At 42.5% G+C, this 22,292-nt stretch overlaps 1 protein-coding gene across 2 annotated transcripts in view; it reads right to left on the reverse strand.

Annotated features, from left to right (window-relative positions):
• SLC12A7 (solute carrier family 12 member 7) overlaps nt 1–22,292 on the reverse strand; it is a 310,242-nt gene that overhangs the window by 107,731 nt on the left and 180,219 nt on the right. For both annotated transcript variants that reach the window (XM_037893370.2, XM_043540293.1), the window contains exon 6: nt 7,246–7,376. In XM_037893370.2, coding sequence (XP_037749298.1) covers nt 7,246–7,376 — 131 coding nt within the window. The remainder of the gene's footprint in view (nt 1–7,245; nt 7,377–22,292) is intronic.

Below are 22,292 nucleotides of genomic sequence, written 5' to 3' on the forward strand. Positions count from 1 at the left end.
CCTAGGTAACCCATTCCAGTGCTTCACCACCCTCCTAGTGAACAAGTTTTTCCTAATATCCAACCTAAACCTCCCCCACTGCAACTTGAGACCATTACTCCTCATTCTGTCATCAGCTACCACTGAGAACAGTCTAGATTCATCCTCTTTGGAACCCCCTTTCAGGTAGTTGAAAGCAGCTATCAAATCCCCCCTCAGTCTTCTCTTCCGCAGACTAATTAATCCCAGTTCCCTCAGCCTCTCCTCATAAGTTATGTGCTCCAGCCCCCTAATCATTTTTGTTGCCCTCCGCTGGACGCTTTCCAATTTTTCCACATCCTTCTTGTAATGTGGGGCCCAAAACTGGACACAGTACTCCAGATGAGGCCTCACCAATGTCAAATAGAGGGGAATGATCACGTCCCTCGATCTGCTGGCAATGCCCCTACTTATACATCCCAAAATGCCATTAGCCTTCTTGGCAACAAGGGCACACTGTTGACTCATATCCAACTTCTCGTCCACTGTAACCTCTAGGTACTTTTTACAGAACTGCTGCCTAGCAGCTCGGTCCCTAGTCTGTAGCAGTGCATGAGATTCTTCCGTCCTAAGTGCAGGAGTCTGCACTTGTCCTTATTGAACCTCATCAGATTTCTTTTAGCCCAGTCCTCTAATTTGTCTAGGGCCCTCTGTATCCTATCCCTACCCTCCAGCATATCTACCACTCCTCCCAGTTTAGGGTCATCTTCCAACTTGCTGAGGCTGCAATCCACGCCATCCTCCAGATCATTAATGAAGATATTGCACAAAACTGGGCCCAGGACCGACCCTTGGGGCACTCTGCTTGATACCGGCTTCCAACTAGACATGGAGCCATTGATCACTACCCGTTGAACTTGATGATCTAGCCAGCTTTCTATCTACCTTATAGTCCATTCATCCAGCCCATACTTCTTTAACTTGCTGGCAAGAATACTGTGGGAGACCGTGTCAAAAGCTTTGCTAAAGTCAAGGAACAACACGTCCACCGCTTTCCCCTCATCCACAGAGCCAGTTATCTTGTCATAGAAGGCAATTAGATTAGTCAGGCATGACTTGCCCTTGGTGAATCCATGCTGACTGTTCCTGACCACTTTCCTCTCCTCTAAGTGCTTCAGAATTGATTCCTTGAGGACCTGCTCCATGATTTTTCCAGGGACCGAGGTGAGGCTGACTGGCCTGTAGTTCCCCAGATCCTCCTTCTTCCCTTTTTTAAAGATGGGCACTACATTAGCCTTTTTCCAATCATCCAGGACCTCCCCAGATCGCCATGAGTTTTCAAAGATAATGGCCAATTGCTCTGCAATCACATCCACCAACTCCTTTAGCACCCTCAGATGCAGTGCATCCGGTATCATTTAGTTCAAATGGTTTCACTAAGAAAAAATTTTTTTAACAAAAATACAACTTTAGGTCCAGATGCTGCAGACACTTATGCATGTGCTTAACTGTGTGTACACTAAGTAGTTCCAGTTAAATTATGGGACTACTCATGTGACGAAAGTTACATACCTGCTTAAGATTGCAGGATCAGGGCCTTAATTTTCCTTTTTTCTTTTTTGTAAAATTCAATATGACACCTTATTAGCAGTAATATTTTAAAAATAGTAATTATAATTTAGTTAATTATAAAGTTTATTCTGAAGTTGCAATAGCACAATTTTTTGAATTAGTGTTACAAAACCTCAACCTAAATGAATGAGTTAAAAAAAAAAATCAAGTGATTTAAATCAGGTGCTTAAATCACTCCACCGAGAAATTTAAAGTGTAACTTGGTAGAAATATCATACTGTAGTTAAAGTAAAACCAGGGTCCCATTATATATCTGATTTTCATACTCTTTATTGTATTGTTGGAGAAAACCTATTTCCAGATATGTTACTTGATATAGAAATGCACAATGTATGGAGTTTGCATTGTTTTCTGAAGTTTATTCAGGACGAAGAGAGGTAGGAACTCTGCTGCACCTGTATCTAAGGTATTACAAAAAAAAAATAATTTCACAATATCTGATAAAGAGTATCTGATCACATAGTTAAAGACCATATAATAATGCATGCACTTACCAATGAAATGTTATCTTTGTATTTTCTTGATTTATGGATGCTTAACTGTGCAAAATTAATGGTCTCTAAGTACTTTTGTGATGGATTATATATCTTTCTTTCTACATACGAGGGCTGTCAAATTATTTAAAAAGTTAATTTGATTAATCGCAAAACTAAAAAAATAGTTGTGATTAATCACAGCTTTAATCACGCTGTTAAACAATAAACAATACCATTTATTTAAATAATTTTGGATGTTTTCTACATTTTCAATTATATTGATTTCAGCTACAATGGAGAACACAAAGTGCACAGTGCTCACTTCACATTATTTTTTACTACAAATATTTGCATTGTAAAAAAGCTAAAAATAAATAGTATTTTTCAATACTGTGTGTGTGTTGGGGGAGAGAGAGAGTGTGTGTGTGTGTGTGTGTGTGTGTGTTGAGGGAAGAGAGAGAGATGTGTGTGTGTCTGTATGTGTGTGTTGGGGAAGAAAGTGTGTATGTGTGTGTGTTGGGGGATGATAGAGAGAGAGACAGTGTATGTTTGTGTGTTTGTGTTGGAGGGAGAGTATGTGTGTGGGGGGGGAGAAGAGTGTGTGTATGTGTGTGTATATGTGTGTTGGGGGAAAAGAGAGAAAGAGAGAAACAGTGTGTGTGTGTGTGTGCGCGCGCGCATGCGTGTGTATGTTGTGGGAGGGGGTCCGTCTCTTTAAGCAGAGCACTCAGGAGCTTGAACAGTCTCCAGTAGCAGCACTCACTCCTGAGCCAGCAGCAGCAGCAGCAGACAGGCTCCCCCTGTTCCCCAACCCCGGCTCAGTGGCGACCAGGTACATAGGCAGGGGGAGAGGGACACCTTGACATCAACCCCCCTGCATCTCCCCCTGCCCTTGCTGTGCACAGCAGACAGGATGCAGGCTCCCTGTCTGGAGCAGCTTGGCTAGGGGCAGCTCCATGGTGGGGGGGAGGGAGGGAGTGGCGGGAGAAGCAGTGGAGCATGGCAGCGGGAGGAGGGGACCCCGCCCTAAACAGGCGCCCTGGGTAGTGGCTCCCCTCACTCATGCCTAAGCCTGGCCCTGTCCAGCAGGTGGCAGGGAGCTGGGCTCCTCTCTCACCCCTGGAAGGTGTTTAATCAGCTATCCCAAATTGCCGCAGCTGATGCCTCCCTCCCTGTCCGCCACGGAGTCCAGTCTACAGAGGTGTGTGATTAACACTTGTTAAGAAAATAACGTGTTAATTTGTTTTGAGTTAATCGCATGCATTAACTGCGATTAATTGACAGGCCTACTACATACACAAAGTTTGTGTGTGCATGTGTGTAACAATCATATAGATTTTAAAAATATTTTATGTTTATTTGGGAATTTGTAATTATGTGTTAAAATTTCATTTGAAAAAAAAAAGAAGATACAATTGATGAAAATACTATCAAATACACCAGTATAATTTTAAAGAGAACAAAAGTTAGGAACCCCTAGGGACTCACCAATTGCCATTTTCTTTTTAGGGTTTAGAGCAGTGGTTCTCAAAGCCAGTCCGCTACGTGTTCAGGGAAAGCCCCTGGCATGCCGGACTGGTTTGTTTACCTGCCGCATCCGCAGGTTTGGCCGATCGCGGCTCCCACTGGCTGCAGTTCACCGCTCCAGGCCAATGGGGGCTGCAGGAAGCGGCCTGGGCCAAGGGATGTGCTGGCCGCCCTTCCTGCAGCCCCCATTGGTCTGGAGCGGCGAACCGTGGCCAGTGGGAGCCGTGATCGGCCGAACCTGCGAACACGGCAGGTAAACAAACTGGTCCAGCGCGCCAGGGGCTTTCCCTGAACAAGCGGCGGACCGGCTTTGAGAACCACTGGTTTAGAGTATATGATTCATTGACATAAAAATAGTCATAGCTTAAAGTGAAACTTTAATAAACAGAAAATATTGTTAATAGTCTAATAATGGTAGTAAATGTTGCCAAATTTGAAATTTCTGCATTAATGATGTGTGATGATATTGCTTGCTAGCAAGACACTTATGTATATACAAGGAAATAAATGTGTCAAATTCCAGTGTTCCTATTTACTCTGTCAACACTGAGTTAGCATTGTTCATTCTAAAAAACTGCATTAACTAAGGATTACTTTCCTTGATAGGTAGTTTCCTATGTCTTTTACACAACAACAGATTTGTCAAGTTCCAATGGCCACATTTCATCTAAAGTCAACATTTCTCCAACACTCACTGCAGTCACCACATTCTCTATATTATTGCCATTTTTAACTATTTATTTTTCATCGACAATTTACACAATTTCTTTTAAAAACTAGGGAACTTCACAGAAAAAAAAATTGTTTAATGTTAGTTAATGTTACTTTGTGCTACTTTAATAACATTTTCCTCAAACACTGAAAAGCTAAGAAATAAATAGCTACAGTTAACAACTACACTTCTGTTTCATAACCTACACCAAAATAGAACTTATCAACTCTTATCTATTACTATCCTCTTTCCACAACACATTGTTAACATCCATGGCTTCATAAACTATCATATAGCCTTAACTGACGTACATATGTACATACAAGGAATATACAAATGTTAAAAGTACAGCTCCTTTAAACATATGCTTTTCTTTTTGGATTTTTTAGAAAAAGGGGAACAACTTAATGTGTACTTTCTTAGAATTTGGAGAAAATGTTATTAATGTAGAGCAGAGCAACCTGAACTATTAACATTATTTTTTTCTATTCTTTTATGTAAGCACTACAGATGGCAAATCAGAGACAGTGACTAAAAATATTCGATCAGGCAATCTTGAAAGCAAACATTTCCAAGGAAAACTGGAGTCTTATAGATAACTGCGATGAGGATTATAAAAACTTCACTGATAAGTTGAGGCAATGCATGAAATTAGCCAAGAAAGAAAGACCAAAAAGAACGAAGGGAAGAATCGCCAAGGAAACGCAGAACTTGCTCGAGAAGTGGAGGAATATGAAGCAAAATGATGGTGACAAATTGAGTACTCCCTCCTCTGCAAGTTGATAAGAAGAAAACTAAAGGAGGACTTCGAGAAGTACCGAAATGAAAGGCTCTTAAAGACAGCTGAAGGTCGCAGAAGCCTCAAAAAATGCAAAAGGGAATTGACACTGTGCAGGTCAACAATAACAGCGCTGAAGAACAGGGACGGAAAATCAGTAATTGACAGAACAGGGATGGAAGTAGTCTGCAAACATTTCTATGCCAAACTGTTCACATCTCAGATAAATGTCCCAGTACCAACACTTCAAGAGACCAAAGAGCATGTACTCCCAATCCTCGTCAGCCAAGTTTGACAGACAGTTCACCAAATGAAGGAAGGAAAAGCCCCAGGTAAAGATGGACTGACAATTGAAATGATAAGAGCTAGAGGCCAAAACCTCTGGGAAACCCTTGATCAGAGGTTCAGCCATTACTTGGCAATGTAGAAGATACCATCTAGTTGGAAGCAGTCCAATACCATTCTGCTGTATAAGAAGGGTGATCATAACGATCTAAAGAACTATCATCCAATATGCCTGCTCTCACATGTCTACAAGCTGTTCACCAAAATAATAACAAACCGACTCTCACAGAGTCTGGATGAACAGCAGCCAAGAGGGCAGGCAGGCTTTCGAAGGAACTTCAGCAAAATGGACCATAGTTTCACTTTAAACCAGCTATTGGACTGCGCAAGGGAATACAAATTCCCCTATGTATTGCCTTCATCAACTATGAAAAAGTTTTTGACAGCATAGAGATCAGTGCAGTGTTAAAAACTCTTATGGAGCAAGGCATCGACACAAACTATATCAAACTATTAAAGGAAGCAAATTCTGACTTCACTACAGATATAACCTTATTTGCAAAAAGAAAAGGAGTACTTGTGGCACCTTAGAGACTAACCAATTTATTTGAGCATAAGCTTTCGTGAGCTACAGCTCACTTCATCGGATGCATACTGTGGAAAGTGTAGAAGATCTTTTATACACACCTTCTGTGGAAAGTGTAGAAGATCTTTTATATAACCTTATTTGACACTCCCCCTCGCATCCCAGTTAAGAAAGGTGTGAAACAAGAAGATACAGTGTCACCTAAACTCTTCACAGCCTGCCTTGAAACGATAATGAGGTGGATGAATTGGAAGGGTGGAATCAACATCAACGGAGAGCAGTTAAACCATCTCAGATTTGCAGACAATATTATGTTGATCGCCAAAAATATTATCAAACTATAGAAAATGTTGCGAGAACTCAACACAAAAAGCAGCCAAGCTGGACTTAAAATTAACCACTCCAAAACTAAATGTATGCAGTCGGATACCTTTCCAAAAGCCCAAATAACAATCAAGGGAGAACAAATAGAAGAAGTTGAGCAATATGTCTATGTGGGCCAAGAAATTAACATGCACCATGATCAGGAAGGTGAACTCTTGTGAAGAAAGAAAGCAGGTTGGTGCGCATTCAATTCTATCAAGGATGTCCTCCAAGGAAAAATCAACTAGGCAACACGCGGCAGCCTCTTCAACTCAACCATATTGCCAGCAATGTTGTACGGCAGTGAAACATGGGTGCTGACGAAGACAGAGGAGCAGCAACTGTCTGTCACGGAGAGGGCAATGGATGGAATAATTCTGGGAATTTCAATCCATGACCGAGTCCCCAGTTAAGTGATCAGACAGCAGAGTGGAGTGCAGGACATCATTGTTGAGGGAAGGCACAGTAAAATGCGATGGGCCGGGGATATAGCAAGGCTCACTGACAATCAATGGACTGCAGCTGTCGCCGAGTGGTACCCATTGGAACTGAAACAACCACTCGGCCGACCTCCAAAGAGATGGGAAGACTGTATCATGAAAAGACATGGCCGCACATGGAGAAGGAAGGCCTGGATATGAGAAGAATGGAAGACATGTTGTGATTGGCACAATCTATACAAGGGCTGAAGGAGCAATCAATCAAAGTGACAAGATGATATACTCCTATTGTTCAGATGATAAATTATTCCTTAAACACATTCCACGCTAGATTCTTTGAAAGAAAGTCAGCATCTCAAATGATAAATATCAACAAAACATTTTAAAAAATAACGGTGACTTGGAATGCATTTTAGGTTGAGTATATCTGCTCTATTAGCTCCAAAAACTGCTGGAATATAGTCAATCTTAAAAGATAAAATACTTACCAACAAAATTTCAATGGTACCAAGAATATACATCGCTCCTGCAAAAGTTGTACCCAAGTAAAAACAGAGTCCCACTGCTCCGCCAAACTCTGGCCCTAAAGATCTTGAAATCATGTAGTAAGAGCCACCAGCTGTGAAACAAAAAAAAGTAAAATTTAAAAGAAGTCAGACCCTGAGAGATGCACATCACTTCCTAGACAATACATTTGAGTTGCCAAGTCAACTTAGGTCCCAAATTTAGATATAATATTTTTGTAAAAATCGTTTATTCCAACCAAAATTTGGGACCTAAGTTAACCTGGCAACTTAAATTTCTGCTCTGCATGAGAAACAGATTTTTTTTTAAAGAAATTTAAATGGAAACAATATTTTTAAAGGAGTAGCATTCACCTGCAGTGCTTGCAACCAAAATATTATTTCATTCTATTCAAATATCAGAGCTAGAAAGTAAAAATAATTAGAAAAGGAATAAGAACAAATCAAATTGCTAACTATATTTTTAATTGTCTAACAAAGTTAATATAAAATACACTAATATCATAAATGGTAAAAGTAAATTAGACTATTCATATTGTTTCAGTTTTAATCCAGCTAGCATGGGTAACAATAGCAATGCAGACTTCAGTGTGCGTAGTTCAAGCCTGGCACAGACCCAGGGTATATAATTAGCTCGCTAGCCCACTCTTTGCTGTCTTCACTATCATTGTTACCCATGCTAGCTAGATTCAAGCTAGCTCAAGTAGGCTAGCCCATGCACAACTTTTGCTGTGTAGACATGCCCAAAGTTATAAGTAACACTGGTAAGTATATCTACATTTTTTTAATATATTAAATTTTAACCAGGCAATACTAGGTTAAAATTACTATACTAATAATAAGCTTTCGTGAGCTGTAGCTCACGAAAGCTTATGCTGAAATAAACAGGTTAGTCTCTAAGGTGCCACAAGTACTCCTTCTCTTTTTGCAGATACAGACTAACACGGCTGCTACTCTGAAACCTATACTAATAATAATACTAGAAGTTTATTTTCTTATGCTTTATAGTGTGTATAACATGGTACTAACTCAACATATTGAAATTAAAGTTAAAGTATTGGTCTGAATTCTGTTTGTTCTTCTCCCAACTCCTTCCCCCCCAACATCACCACACCTATGCAGGAGCCAGACATATTAAAGATCTACTCCTGAGTACTTAGATAGAGGTGGGGGTGCCTAATACCCTATGGCACTCTTCCAGTCTAAAGAAGCATAGCCAGATGGCCACAGGGTTCAGACAGGTGTGATCCCCCGCATACCTTATGGTATGCAGAAGCAAGCACTTGAGGAAGAGCATGTAGAGCCTTTACAAAACAGTCTTAAAGAGTGCTGATAAATGGAGGAAAGGGATATCAGTGACAAAGGGTTACAGAGAACAGAGGAGCATGGAAGGGGACAAGAAAAAGAAGAGTCTTTTATCCATGCTAAAATGTTAAATACTCACAATTTTTAGAATTTTTTTAAAGCTCTTGCAGTTTCCAAGGCTGATACAATCTTCCTCCGCTTTCCCTCCATTAATCCCATATCCCATCCTTCTTCTGCAGTACACCCCCACTCCTATAGACCTGCTAAAATTTGCAAGAGGACAGCCCCCATTTTGATGAGCCTCAGAAGATCTGTTGCAGACGGATTCCCCTCCTGTGGGTAATGTAGTATATACCAATCTTATTCAAACTTCTGGTGCTCATTCAAAAAGCTGGCAAATTCACAAACAAAACTCTGTTAAAAATAGCTAAGATTAAAAGAGTGTATTTCTTACTACATGTGGTGAAAGGAGCAATGAAGGTTTAAAGATTCACCTTTAAGAATGAGTTTGAAAGACATAGTCTTTATGCAGATTTACAAACGTGATATATTTCAAAAAGTCAGAATTTGAAAGGCATTGATTCTTCAGTGTATAGCTATGTGAGACAGATCAACATACAAGAAAGATAACTAAAACCTGTGAATTTTGAAAGGTAAAAAATTTTCTGTTTGTGAAATTAAAACTATCTCACCAGGTTTTTATAGAATTGTGCATCACTCTGGTATGTGAGTGCTTTCCATGATAATGTTGAAGTTTGAAGGACAGATTGTTGAGAATCCATAACATTAACTAAAGAAACAGTCATTCATAAATTATAAGGCCAAAAGTGACCATTGTGATCACTTAGTCTGACCTGTGTAACATAAGCCATTGCACTTCCCTGAATTAAGTAGATATCTTCCTACATCCTTTCTCGATCATTGTGGACAACACCACCATCCTGCCTGTTACTCAGGTCTGTAACCTAGGCGCCACCTTCAACTCTGACCTCTCTCAAGGTTATCACATCCAAGCAATGTCTAAATCTTGTCAACTCTTCACACATAACATCTCTGAGAAACAGCCTTGCCTTTCCATCCATACAGCGAAAACTATGTCTAGGCTCCCATCATCTCACATCTCAATTACAGACAACATGCTTCTCCCCATAAACATCTGAAAAACTCATTAGTCTCTTTCAAAACCCTTCTTTGTTGTGATGTCTACAGAAAACTTGACAACTGTTAGGCTGTTCGTATGCAGAGATCACTGCCTATCATGATGATGCATACTGTCTCATTGTTGCCTCATACTGTCTGTATCCATCAGCTGTCTCTTATTTTTATTGTAAGCTCTTCCGAGCAGGGACCATCTTTTTTGTTCTATGTTTGTAAAGCACCTACCACAATGGGGTCCTGGTCCATGACTAGGGCTCCTAGGTACTACATTAATACAAGTAAATAATAATCTTCAGAACTGCAGACATTACTAAGTCACAAATGAAAACCCTAATTGAACCAAGAAAATAAATAAAGAGCAATTGGTGTGGAAAAATAGACCAGACTAACTTCAATACCTGGAAGGATACTGGAACACGTTATTAAACAATCAATTTGCTCAAACCTAGAGGACAATAAGGCAATAAGTAAAGTTAAGATTTGGTCACAGGTATTTTTAGTAAAAGTCAGGGACAGGTTGTGGGCAATAAACAAAAATTCACAGAGCCTGCTGCTTTGCCCTGGGGTCACTGCTCCAGTGGCCCCAAGGCTGACAGCTGCTCCACCCTACCACTGAGGAAGTCACAAAGGTCCCAGAAAGTCACAGAACCGATGACATCCATGATAGAATCATACCCTTAGCAATAAGTAATAGTCAACATGGATTTTCAAGAATTAATATTGTCAAACCAATCTAATTTCCTTCTTTGTTAGGGTAACCAGCCTAATGTATAGGGGGGGAAACAGTAGTTGTGCTATATCGGGACTTTTGTAAGGGTTTTGGCACATTCCCACAGGACATTTTCATGAGAAAACTACAGAAATATAAATGAAGTTATTATAAGGAGGTGAAAAACTGATTGAAAGACGATACTCAAAGAGTAGTTATCAATATCAAACTGGGAGATGTTTCAAATGGGGTCTTGTAGGGGTCTGTCCTAAGTATGGTACTGTGCAATATTTTCATTAATGACTTGGGATGATGGAGTCAAGAGCATGCTTATAAAATCTACAGATAACACCAATTTGGGCAAGCTTGCAAGCACTTCGGAGGGCAAGATTTGAAGTCAAAATGATCTTGATAAATTGGAGAATTGGTCTGAAATCAATAAAATGAAATCCAGTAAAGACAAGTGCAAAGTATAGTAAAAGCTGTTTTATCCGGCACATCACCAATTGGAAAGTTCTATAAACCAACATTTCTGATCTTCATTGAAATTCCAGTTTATAGTCCAGTTGGCGCGGGACCGGCAGGGGGTTGGGGCACAGGAGAGAGTGTGGAGCACAGGCCCTGGAAGGGAGTTTGGGTGCGGGAGAAGACTTGGGGCAGCGGGTTGGGGTACGAGAGGGGGTGCAGGTGGGTGTCAGATCCGGGGGGGTGGTCACCTTGGGCGGCTCCCCACAAGCGGCGACCTGTCCCAGCTGCTCCTAGGCGGAAGCGAGGCAGGCACCTCTGCACACTGTCTCCACCCCAGGCACCACCCCCACAGCACCCACTGGCCATGATTCCCAGCCAATGGGAGCTGTAAAGCTAGCACTTGGGGCTGGGGGCAGGCAGCGTGCAGAGCCTGCCACACCTCCACCTCAGAACAGCAGGGACAGGTCACTGTTTGCAGGGAGCCACCCAAGGTAAGCGGCCCCTGGATCCGGCATCCCAAGCCCCCTCCTGTGCCCCAAGCCCCTTCCCACACCCAAACTCCCTCCCAGAGCCCGCACCCAAGCCCCTCACCCCGTCCCACACCCAAACTTCCTCCCTCTGAGTTAACCTGCATTTTACTGGCACCCCCCATTACCCCAACATGCCGGATAACACAGCTTTTACTGTACTAGGTTTAGGAAGGAGAAATCAAATATATGAATACAAAATGGGAAATAATTGGCCATGCAATAATACTGCAAAAAAGGATCTGGAATTTATAGGGGATCACAAATTGAATCTGAGTCAACAGTGGGATGATGTTAAGAAAAAGGCAAATATCACTCTAGGAAGTATTAACAGGAATGTCGTATGTAAGTCATGGGAGGTAATTGTTCCACTCTACTTGCAATTGGTAAGGCCTCAGCTGGAGTATGGAGACATGGAAGTTCAATCTCTATTAGCCATTAAAAAGTAAGATGACCAAATAAAAATGAGATATCTTACACAATGTAAAACAAAACAACATGCCAAAGGAATTGGACTGTACTTTTGATTAAATCAGTTGAATTAAGGACATATCTCCCCCATTTGTCTACACACCAATGTTGCCCCACCTATTACAGCACCATTTGCACTCAAGATCAAGTTAGTAGCATTATGCCTATAACCATTATCAAATCCGGATTTTTGGAATGCTAAGTGATATGTTCAAGTAGTAGGAAAAGGATGCTGCCATCGCTGAGTGTACTGTAGGTAGTACCAGACTATCGAGAATTCACAGGAGCTACTCAGATTCAGCATGGAACTAACATGCATGGAGAAATTAAAAGTTATAAAGAAAATCAGTCAATCAAACAAAATAACTGGGCACATCATATGGTGGTACTAGAAAAACTATAATGTGGTGAATATGCCTAGATCAAAGGAAATTTAATAACACTATGAAGACACATTTTTCAATTTCAAGAGATTTATAGTAGACGGAATGACACTAAAAATATCACTGTTGGCTGTATCCAGAGGATTTTGATGTACACAAATTGATGTCAAAAGATTCTGGCTTCACAGGGCACCAAAGCTTCAAAAAACACAAAAGCCAGAGGAGCACTTGATTGACATTCAGTGTGCAAGGGGAACATCAAAATTACTCACTGATGACAAGACTACCATAGTAGAATTGTTGATGAATATTACATATTCGATTCTCCACCCCCATTATCTCCTATTTCTGACTAACCTCAGTTTTGGAGATGTCAGCCAAGCTAAAGACTTCAGGTCAGAGGACTCTTAAAACTCTGTCAATTAGGGAAAAGCATAACCATGCTCCATCAACTAAGACAATGGGGTTCAGAGACAGACATCTCTCAGAGTTTGGAATCTACATGAGGCCAAAAGTAGCTTTACTTGGGTGTGTCCAAAGGTAAAGCTCCATCTCAGAATGGGGAGCAGTTGTAAGGAGCCAGGGACTAGAACCTGAGTGGGCAGAGTCTGGGACACTCAATGTTTCCACAGTGTCACCAGGAGGCCATGCAGAACCACAGCCAGGGAGCACTGTGAGAGTAGGCACTGCAGGAAGTACTGCCCAAGAGACCCAGGGTGACAGTACCCTGAGGGCCTCTGACTGTCCAAATGCCCTATTTAACCCTGGAAGGTGTCCCAGATTTCAGGCATGCTGGGACTCCAGACCTTAGCTCATCTCCTAATCTCTGTTCTCCGATTGAAGCCTGACTCTGACCCTTACTCTTTCCTCCTGACTGCAGGCTGGTACTACCTCTGATCATAGGCAGTGTGTGATTCCTGCATTTGGGGAAGCTGGGTGCGAGTGTAGGAGGTTCTCTAGAAATGAGGTTCCCTAGAAATGGGGGGGGGGGCCCACGAGTGCCCAAAATGTGGCTCCTCCCCCTGCTCTGCCCAAGGCTCTGCCCCATTCAGCCTCCTCCCCCAGAGGCCCCACCCATGCTCCATCCCCGCACCACTGCATACCCTGCTTGGCCCCCTCCCCCAAAGTCCCCCCACCTGCCAGTTGCACCTCTCCACCTCCTCCCCCAAGGCCTCCCACCCGCTGTTTGCTCCTCTCCAACCCCTCACCCAAGGTCCCCCTGCCCACCACTCACTGCTCTTCGTCTCTCCCCACCCCATCACTCGCCCTTAAGGAAGGTAAAAAGTGATGTGGCCCTGGGCCCCATGGTTCCGGTGCCCCTTAAGTGAGTTGCTCCAGCATCAGCACAGCGAGAGGAGGAGTCCCAGCTAAAATCACTCTCTTCTGTGATCCAGGAGAAGTGCATACAGTACTGGATGAATGAAGCATGAAGTTCTGGAACTGTAAAAACACTTTGCACTTCCAAAGCACTTTCCATCTGATGACCTCAAAGCGCCTAACAAAAACCAAAGAATTAAGCTACACAATACCCCGGTGAGGCAGGCAAGTCGTATTATCCCTGTTTTTCCAATGGAGAAACTGAAGCACAGATTGATTAAGTCACCTATCCACGGCCTTTTTAAATCAATGGAAAGACTCCCATAGAGATCAAATCTTAAATGACGGATCCAATGTCACACTGAAAGTCTGTGACAGGACCATTAATAAAAGACCAGACCTTCATATTCCTAACTGCTTTCAACACCAAACCATGCTTCTTTCCTTAAATTTTACTTTCCATTTCCCATATCTGGAAAACAAATGAGCCTCTTTGAAGGGACTCTTAGCTGATTACTGAACAGACTGTGCCTGTCGGGTAGTTAATTCAATTGTATTTGCGGTACACTTCTTACAGATGAATCCAGCAACTACGATTTCAACGATTCCTTGTTTTACACAAAAATGTGTGATTTTGTCCTTTTACAGAGACAAGGTGGGGGAGGTAATATCTTTTATTGGATGAGCAGGTCCTCAAAGAATCAATCCTGAAGCACTTAGAGGAGAGGAAAGTGATCAGGAACAGTCAGCATGGATTCACCAAGGGAAGGTCATGCCTGACTAATCTAATCGCCTTTTATGATGAGATTACTGGTTCTGTGGATGAAGGGAAAGCAGTGGATGTATTGTTTCTTGACTTTAGCAAAGCTTTTGACACGGTCTCCCACAGCATTCTTGTCAGCAAGTTAAGGAAGTATGGGCTGGATGAATGCACTATAAGGTGGGTAGAAAGCTGGCTAGATTGTCGGGCTCAAGGGGTAGTGATCAATGGCTCCATGTCTAGTTGGCAGCCGGTGTCAAGAGGAGTGCCCCAGGGGTCGGTCCTGGGGCCGGTTTTGTTCAATATCTTCATAAATGATCTGGAGGATGGTGTGGATTGCACTCTCAGCAAATTTGCGGATGATACTAAACTGGGAGGAGTGGTAGATACGCTGGAGGGGAGGGATAGGATACAGAAGGACCTAGACAAATTGGAGGATTGGGCCAAAAGAAATCTGATGAGGTTCAATAAGGATAAGTGCAGGGTCCTGCACTTAGGATGGAAGAATCCAATGCACCGCTACAGACTAGGGACCGAATGGCTAGGCAGCAGTTCTGCAGAAAAGGACCTAGGGGTGACAGTAGACGAGAAGCTGGATATGAGTCAGCGGTGTGCCCTTGTTGCCAAGAAGGCCAATGGCATTTTGGGATGTATAAGTAGGGGCATAGCGAGCAGATCGAGGGACGTGATCGTCCCCCTCTATTCGACATTGATGAGGCCTCATCTGGAGTACTGTGTCCAGTTTTGGGCCCCGCACTACAAGAAGGATGTGGATAAATTGGAGAGAGTCCAGCGAAGGGCAACAAAAATGATTAGGGGTCTAGAGCACATGACTTATGAGGAGAGGCTGAGGGAGCTGGGATTGTTTAGTCTGCAGAAGAGAAGAATGAGGGGGGATTTGATAGCTGCTTTCAACTACCTGAAAGGGGGTTCCAAAGAGGATGGCTCTAGACTGTTCTCAATGGTAGCAGATGACAGAACGAGGAGTAATGGTCTCAAGTTGCAATGGGGGAGGTTTAGATTGGATATTAGGAAAAACTTTTTCACTAAGAGGGTGGTGAAACACTGGAATGCGTTACCTAGGGAGGTGGTAGAATCTCCTTCCTTAGAGGTTTTTAAGGTCAGGCTTGACAAAGCCCTGGCTGGGATGATTTAACTGGGACTTGGTCCTGCTTTGAGCAGGGGGTTGGACTAGATGACCTTCTGGGGTCCCTTCCAACCCTGATATTCTATGATTCTATGATTCTATGAACTTCTGTTCGTAAGAGAGGCAAGCGTTCCAAAAGCACTCCCACTTTTAAAAGTGATGGGGCCCTGCCCGCCCCCTGTTCTGGCACCCCTTAGCTGAGTTGCTCCAACATTGGCACAGCAGGAGGAGGAGTCCCACAGCTGGTCCAGCCAGCAAGCAGCACAACCACTTTTAAAAGTGATAGGGTCCTGGTCCCCTGACCCCTCCCACACCGTTTTGGCATCCCTTAGCTGAGTTGCTCCGGCATCAGGCTCTGACAATCCCAACAAACTGCTAAGAAGTGCTCTTAAGGAGTTTTTTTACAGCAGATACATTTTTCCATCTGCATGCCCATCTCGTGTCACTTAAACTACACAATTCCAGTTTCACTCCAAGCATCTTCCAGGCCTCTAAGTAAGCATGGTGTGTGTTAGGTTGTGAAAAGAAGGTAAACAAGCCCTCTACAGTGTAAAAAAATCCTGTTGCTGTCCGGTTTACTTTGCTGGCCTCAAATAAAACGAAATTCAATTTACGAGCCATTCAGTGTCTAGCAGTGGGGTGATGTTGCAGCATTTTTTGCTGTACTCCACTTACATTACCTGCCATTACAGTGGCCCCATGATAACGCTGTGCTTTAACTGGCAAGTCTGCAATCCCTGATGCTCATAAGAACTTCTTAATGTTGTGATAGCATCCCCTCACTTAGAACAATCAACAAATCCTAGAAATCATTCCTTTATTTCCAGATTTTCTGTGTATTTCTTCTTGTTTAAAACAGCTATGGCAAATGGCCAACGCTATTGTGGTGAGTCCCGCGCTTCTCCTTAGTGTGGTGGGTCAGGGTCCCTGCCCCTATTCTTGGGCTCCACTAGTGCCCTGGAGAGGGAAAGAAGGGGAAAAGGTAAGGGACCCAGATCCGCCCCTACTTTAGTCCCAGCCCCTTCAGCTTCATAAGCTTCTTATCCTCTTTCCCCTTGGGCAGGGTCTCCCTTCCCCTGGTACTCTGATTCTCTGGTCAACACCACTACACTTCTAAACTACAGTCAGCTCTCCTTCCCCTCTCTTGTCTGACTGAAGCAGGGGTTTTTACCTCTCCTTAGTCCACAGAGAATAAGGCTCTGATCATCCCGGGGCTTATATACCTCCCATCTATCACTCTTCTACTGTGTCACAGTGCATGCTTCGTCACCAAGAACAGTAAAAAACCCAGTCCCCTGAGACTTCTGAATGATTTCACAATATCAGCAGCAATTTGTAAACGCTCGTTTTGAGTTACAAGGCTTGTGAGACTGAAAAAACCAACATTTTTTTTTTTTGCAAATGCTTTATCATACTTTGAAAACAAATTGCATAATTCTGGAAAGTTTCCATGGTTTGCTGATTCTTCTCTCATTGTGCCCCCGCAATGCAACTCCTTGTTTAGCCAAGTAAAGCAGTAAATCGGTGATTTTTATAGCATATGCTTTGTTTTCATGTAACACCATCTAGTGAGAATTTGAAAACTGTGCCATTACAGACCCACTTCTTTTGACTATTTGAAAAAATGCCACCTTTCAGAACACTGCTTGTGTATAGCAGATTGTATATATTTCTGATGCTTTTTTCCTATATTTTTCCTGTCCCTTCCTCCGTTTTCAGTGAATGCAGGGTCTCTAAAACCACTGGAAAACTGTCTGCAAGGAAAGCAGAAAACTGCATCTGCCTGCTTACTGTACTCTAAAAATGAAAATGTCTCGTAATATCTTATGTAAATGAACAAGTTTGCTGACCAAAAGCAGTTTTTGGATACTCAGGTAAACGAGGTTGTGATGGGCCTGTTGCAGTTGTATCAAGGTCTGAAACAGGAGATGTAGAGAGGTTGTTGCTGTCAGAAACCACAGTACTCTCTGGCTGATTTAACAAGCATTCTTCCCACCAATCAGGGCCCAGGACATCACTGAAGCAGGCAGCCAATGAAGACTCTGAATCCCAGTCATTTATTTCCTTACCTGGAATATCATTGCAATCTTTACCCTTTATTCCTGATGTACAAACCATTTTTTCAGGACTGGGGACTTCTAGAATCCACGCCAAAAATTTTTTGAATATCCATGTTCTCGACTCAGAGATGAAGACGATACTTCTGTGACATTCTATACCTTGGGAGAGCCTGCTGTAACCCTCATATTCCTCATTTTCATATAATTGTGATCTTACATATAAAGCATGCCTTGTACGGTATCAGGGGAAAGGTTATGATCTGCTGAAAGTCATTTCTCTATCCATATATATGTATATCATTAATGCATATGAAGTTATGAGAATTGTGTAGTATGATGGTCACTAAAACATGCTGAAAGTTCGGGAATCAGCCAGATATTAGCTCCCCAGAGGCAACATCAAGGAAACTAACCAATGGCCAGGCGGGGTGTGACACAGCCCATCAACAGCCATTGTCCAGCAAGGGAGCTACAATTCAATGACCCACCTGCATCAGGCCCCACCAAGGGATTTGCTCAACCTTGCTGGGAGAGATACAGCAATGCCCCACAGACATGCCTGGACTTGTGTTCTACAAGCACATGGACTGAGAGTATAAAACAGAGTGGACACATACTATGCCCTTCTTCTGCTCCACCTATGCTGCAAGCAACTAAGACACTGAGAAGAAGACAAGACTCTAACACAGAAGGCTGGCCCAGGTTTAAAGGACAAACCTGTATATTAAAGACTGCAATATCCAGTGGGGTATAGATTTAATAGTTATAAAAATAGATTTTAAGTGATTATAAATCAAAGCATAACAAGTCAGACTGAGATTGAGATGGAAATAGGAGACAGACTTGTGGAAAGTCTCTGCGTAAGGATAAAAGGGGTAAAAAAACAAGGGTGATGTTATTTTAGGGGTCTACTACAGACCACCTAACCAGGAAGAAGTGGATGAGGCTTTTTTTTAAACAACTAAAAAAGTCATCCAAAGCAGAGGACTTGGTGGTGATGGGGGACTTCAACTACTCAGATGTCTGTTGGGAAAATAACACAGTAGGGCACAGATTATCCAACAAGTTATTGGAATGTATTGGAGACAAATTTTTATTTCAGAAGGTAGAGAAAGCTACTGGAGAGAGGCTGTTCTAGATTTGATTTTGACAAATAGGGAGGAACTGGTTGAGAATTTGAAAGTGGAAGGCAGTGTGGGTGAAAGTGATCATGAAATGATAGAGTTCATGATTCTAATGAATGGTAGGAGGGAGAACAGCAAAATAAAGATAATGGATTTCAAGAAGGGAGACTTTAGCAAACTCAGGGAGATGGTAGGTAAGATCCTAGGGGAAGCAAGTCTAAGGGGAAAAACAACTGAAGACAGTTGGCAGTTTTTCAAAGAGACATTATTAAGGGCACAAGAGCAAACTATCCCACTGTGTAGGAAAGATACAAAGTATGGCAAGGGACCACCCTGGCTTAACCAGGAGATCTTGAATTATCTAAAAATCAAAAAAGAGTCCTACAAAAAGTGGAAACTAGGTCGAACTGCAAAAGATGAATATAAACAAATAACACAAGTATGTAGGGACAAATTTAGAAAGACCAAGACACAAAACGAGATCAAACTAGCTAGAGACATAAAGGGTAACAAGAAAACATTCTACAAATACATTGGAAGCAAGAGGAAGACCAAGGAGAGGGTAGGCCCATTTCTCAGTTTGTGGGGGGAGGGACAATAACCAAAAATGTGGAAATGGCAGGGATGCTTAATGACTTCTTTGTGTCAGTTTTCATCAAGAAGGGTGGTGGTGATAGGACATCTAACATAGTGAATACCACTGAAAATGAGGTAGGATCAGAAGAGGTTAAAATAGGGGGAGAACAAGTTAAAAATTACTTAGACAAATTAGATGTCTTCAAGGCACCAGGGCCTGATGAAATGCATCCTAGAATACTCAAGGAGCTGATAGAGGAGATATATGAGCCATTAGCAATTATCTTTGAAAAGTCATGGAAGATGAGAGAGATTCCAGAAGACTGGAAAAGAGCAAATATAGTGCAATCTATAAAAAAGGAAATAAAGACAACCCAGGAAATTACAGACGAGTCATCTTAACTTCTGTACCCAGAAAGCTAATGGAGCAAATAATTAAGCAATCAATTTGCAAATATCTAGAAGATAATAAGGTGATAAGTAACAGTCAGCATGGATCTGTGAAGAACAAATCACGTCAAACCAACCTGATAGCTTTCTGACTGGGTAACAAGTCTTGTGGATGGGCGGAAGCGGTAGACGTGGCATATCTTGACTTCAGTAAAGGTTTTGATACTGTCTCGCATCAACAAACTAGGGAAATGCAACCTCGATAGAGCTACTATAAGCTGGGTGCAAAACTGGTTGGAAAACCGTTCCCAGAGAATAGTTACCAGTGGTTCACAGTCATGTTGGAAGGGCATAAAGAGTGGGATCCCACAGGGATCAGTTCTGTGTTTGGTTCTGTTCAAAGTCTTCATCAATGATTTAGATAATGGCACAGAGAGTACACTTATAATGTTTGCAGACAATAACAAGCTGGGAGGGGTTGCAAGTGCTTTGGAGGATAGGATTAAAATTCAAAATGATCTGGACAAACTGGAGAAACGGTCTGAAGTAAATAGGATGAAATTCAATGAGGACCAATGCAAAGTACTCCATTTAGGAAGGAATAATCAGTTGCACACATACAAAATGGGAAATGACTGCCTAGGAAGGAGTACTGCTGAAAGGGATCTGGGGGTCATAGCGGACCACAAGCTAAATATAAGTCAACAGCGTAACGCTGTTGTAAAAAAAGTGAACATTATTCTGGGTTGTATTAGCAGGAGTGTTGTAAGCAAGATACGAGAAGTAATTCTTCCACTCTACTCCATGCTGATTAGGCCTCAACTGGAGTACTGTATCCAGTTCTGGGTGCCACACTTCAGGAAGGATGTGGACAAATTGGAGAGAGTCCAGAGAAGAGCAACAAAAATGATTAAAGGTCTAAATAACATGACCTATAAAGGAAGATTGAAAAAATGGGGTTTGTTTAGTCTGGAAAAGAGAAGACTGAGGGGGGACATGATAACAGTTTTCAATTACATAAAAGGCTGTTACTAGGAGGAGGGAGAAAAAAAATTTTTCTTAACCTCTGAGGATAGGACAAAAAGCAATGGGCTTAAATTGCAGCAAGGGAGGTTTAGATTGGACATTAGGAAAAACTTCCTAACCGTCAGGGTGGTTAAGCACTGGAATAAATTGACTAGGGAGGTTGTGGAATGTCCATCATTGGAGATTTTTAAGAGCAGGTTAGACTGTCAGGAATGATCTAGATCAGGGGTCGGCAACCTTTGGCATGCGGCCTGTCAGGATAATCCACTGGCGGACTGCGAGACATTTTGTTTACACTGACTGTCCCAGCACGTCCCCGCGGCTTTCTGCAGCTCCCATGGGCCGGAATGGCAAACTGTGGCCACTGAGAGCTGCGGGGGCCCACGCCTGTGGATGGTCAACATAAAAAAAAAGTCTCACAGCCTGCCAGTGAATTATCCTGATGGGCCACGTGCCAGAGTTTGCAGACCCCTGGTCCAGATAATACTTAGTCCTGCCATGAGAGCAGGGGTCTGGACTAGATGACCTCTCAAAGTCCTAGGATTCTATGATTAACCTGTTTTTATTGTAGAGCACCAGGACATGCCCTCATCTCTTGCCCCTCACAGACCTCGATCCACAAGAAATCAGGAAACAAGCAAGCCCAGGCTGTATAGAAGGGCTGGCTTGGGCACTATGGTCCAGAACTACAACCCTTGAAAGAAACCGGATCCAAGTCAGACAGGCTTTCCCCACATTCATCTAATGATTCCCTACAAAATCCACCTCTGTTTAAAGCAGACATCAGTTCTCACAGAAACAATAGATGGGCTCCTCCTGTCCTTGGGGCCAGTAATGCAGGAAACAGTATGTGATGGGATTCCCGGGATACAGCCTAGGATTGTGGGACTAATAGTGACAAGCAGTAAATCCCTTCAGGTGCTGTTATCACTCATCACAACCAGGCATGTGGAGCCTGACACCCAGACAGATTGCATGAATGCTCCCAGAGCCACTCATAGAATCATAGAATATCAGGATTGGAAGGGACCTCAGGAGGTCATCTAGTCCAACCTCCTGCTCAAAGTAGGACCACTCCCCAATTTTTGCCCCAAATCCCTAAATGGCACCCTCAAGGATTGAACTCGCAACCCTGGGTTTAGCAGGCCAATGCTCAAACCACTGAGCTCCCCGCTCATGAATCACAGAGAAAGGCACCAGCCAAACCACCTCAGCTCCCAGCCTTGTACCTCAGGAATATACTGTCTTGCACTGCTCAAGATCCTTTCTTGAGCAATGCAAGTTTATTAATTGGTTCTCCACTTCATCAATGGAAAGTGGATATACACCAGCCTTTGTAAACCTGAGCAGATTTACCAAGCACTTCAGGCAAATTCACTGGTAAAGATAAACAGTAAACCAAGTTTATTGATTACAAAAGATAGATTTTAAGGGATTATAAGGCAAAAAGTCAGAGTGGTTACCAAAATAAAATAAAATATAAGCACTCTCAATCCTATTCGATTCAGCCACATCTAGATTAAGCAGTTTTTCTCACCCCACTGAATATTGCAGTTCCTAGTACACAGGTTTCACCCTTGAAACCTGGGC

The sequence above is a fragment of the Chelonia mydas genome, chromosome 2 (assembly GCF_015237465.2).
Source record: "Chelonia mydas isolate rCheMyd1 chromosome 2, rCheMyd1.pri.v2, whole genome shotgun sequence".
NCBI classification, from domain to species: Eukaryota; Metazoa; Chordata; order Testudines; family Cheloniidae; genus Chelonia; species Chelonia mydas.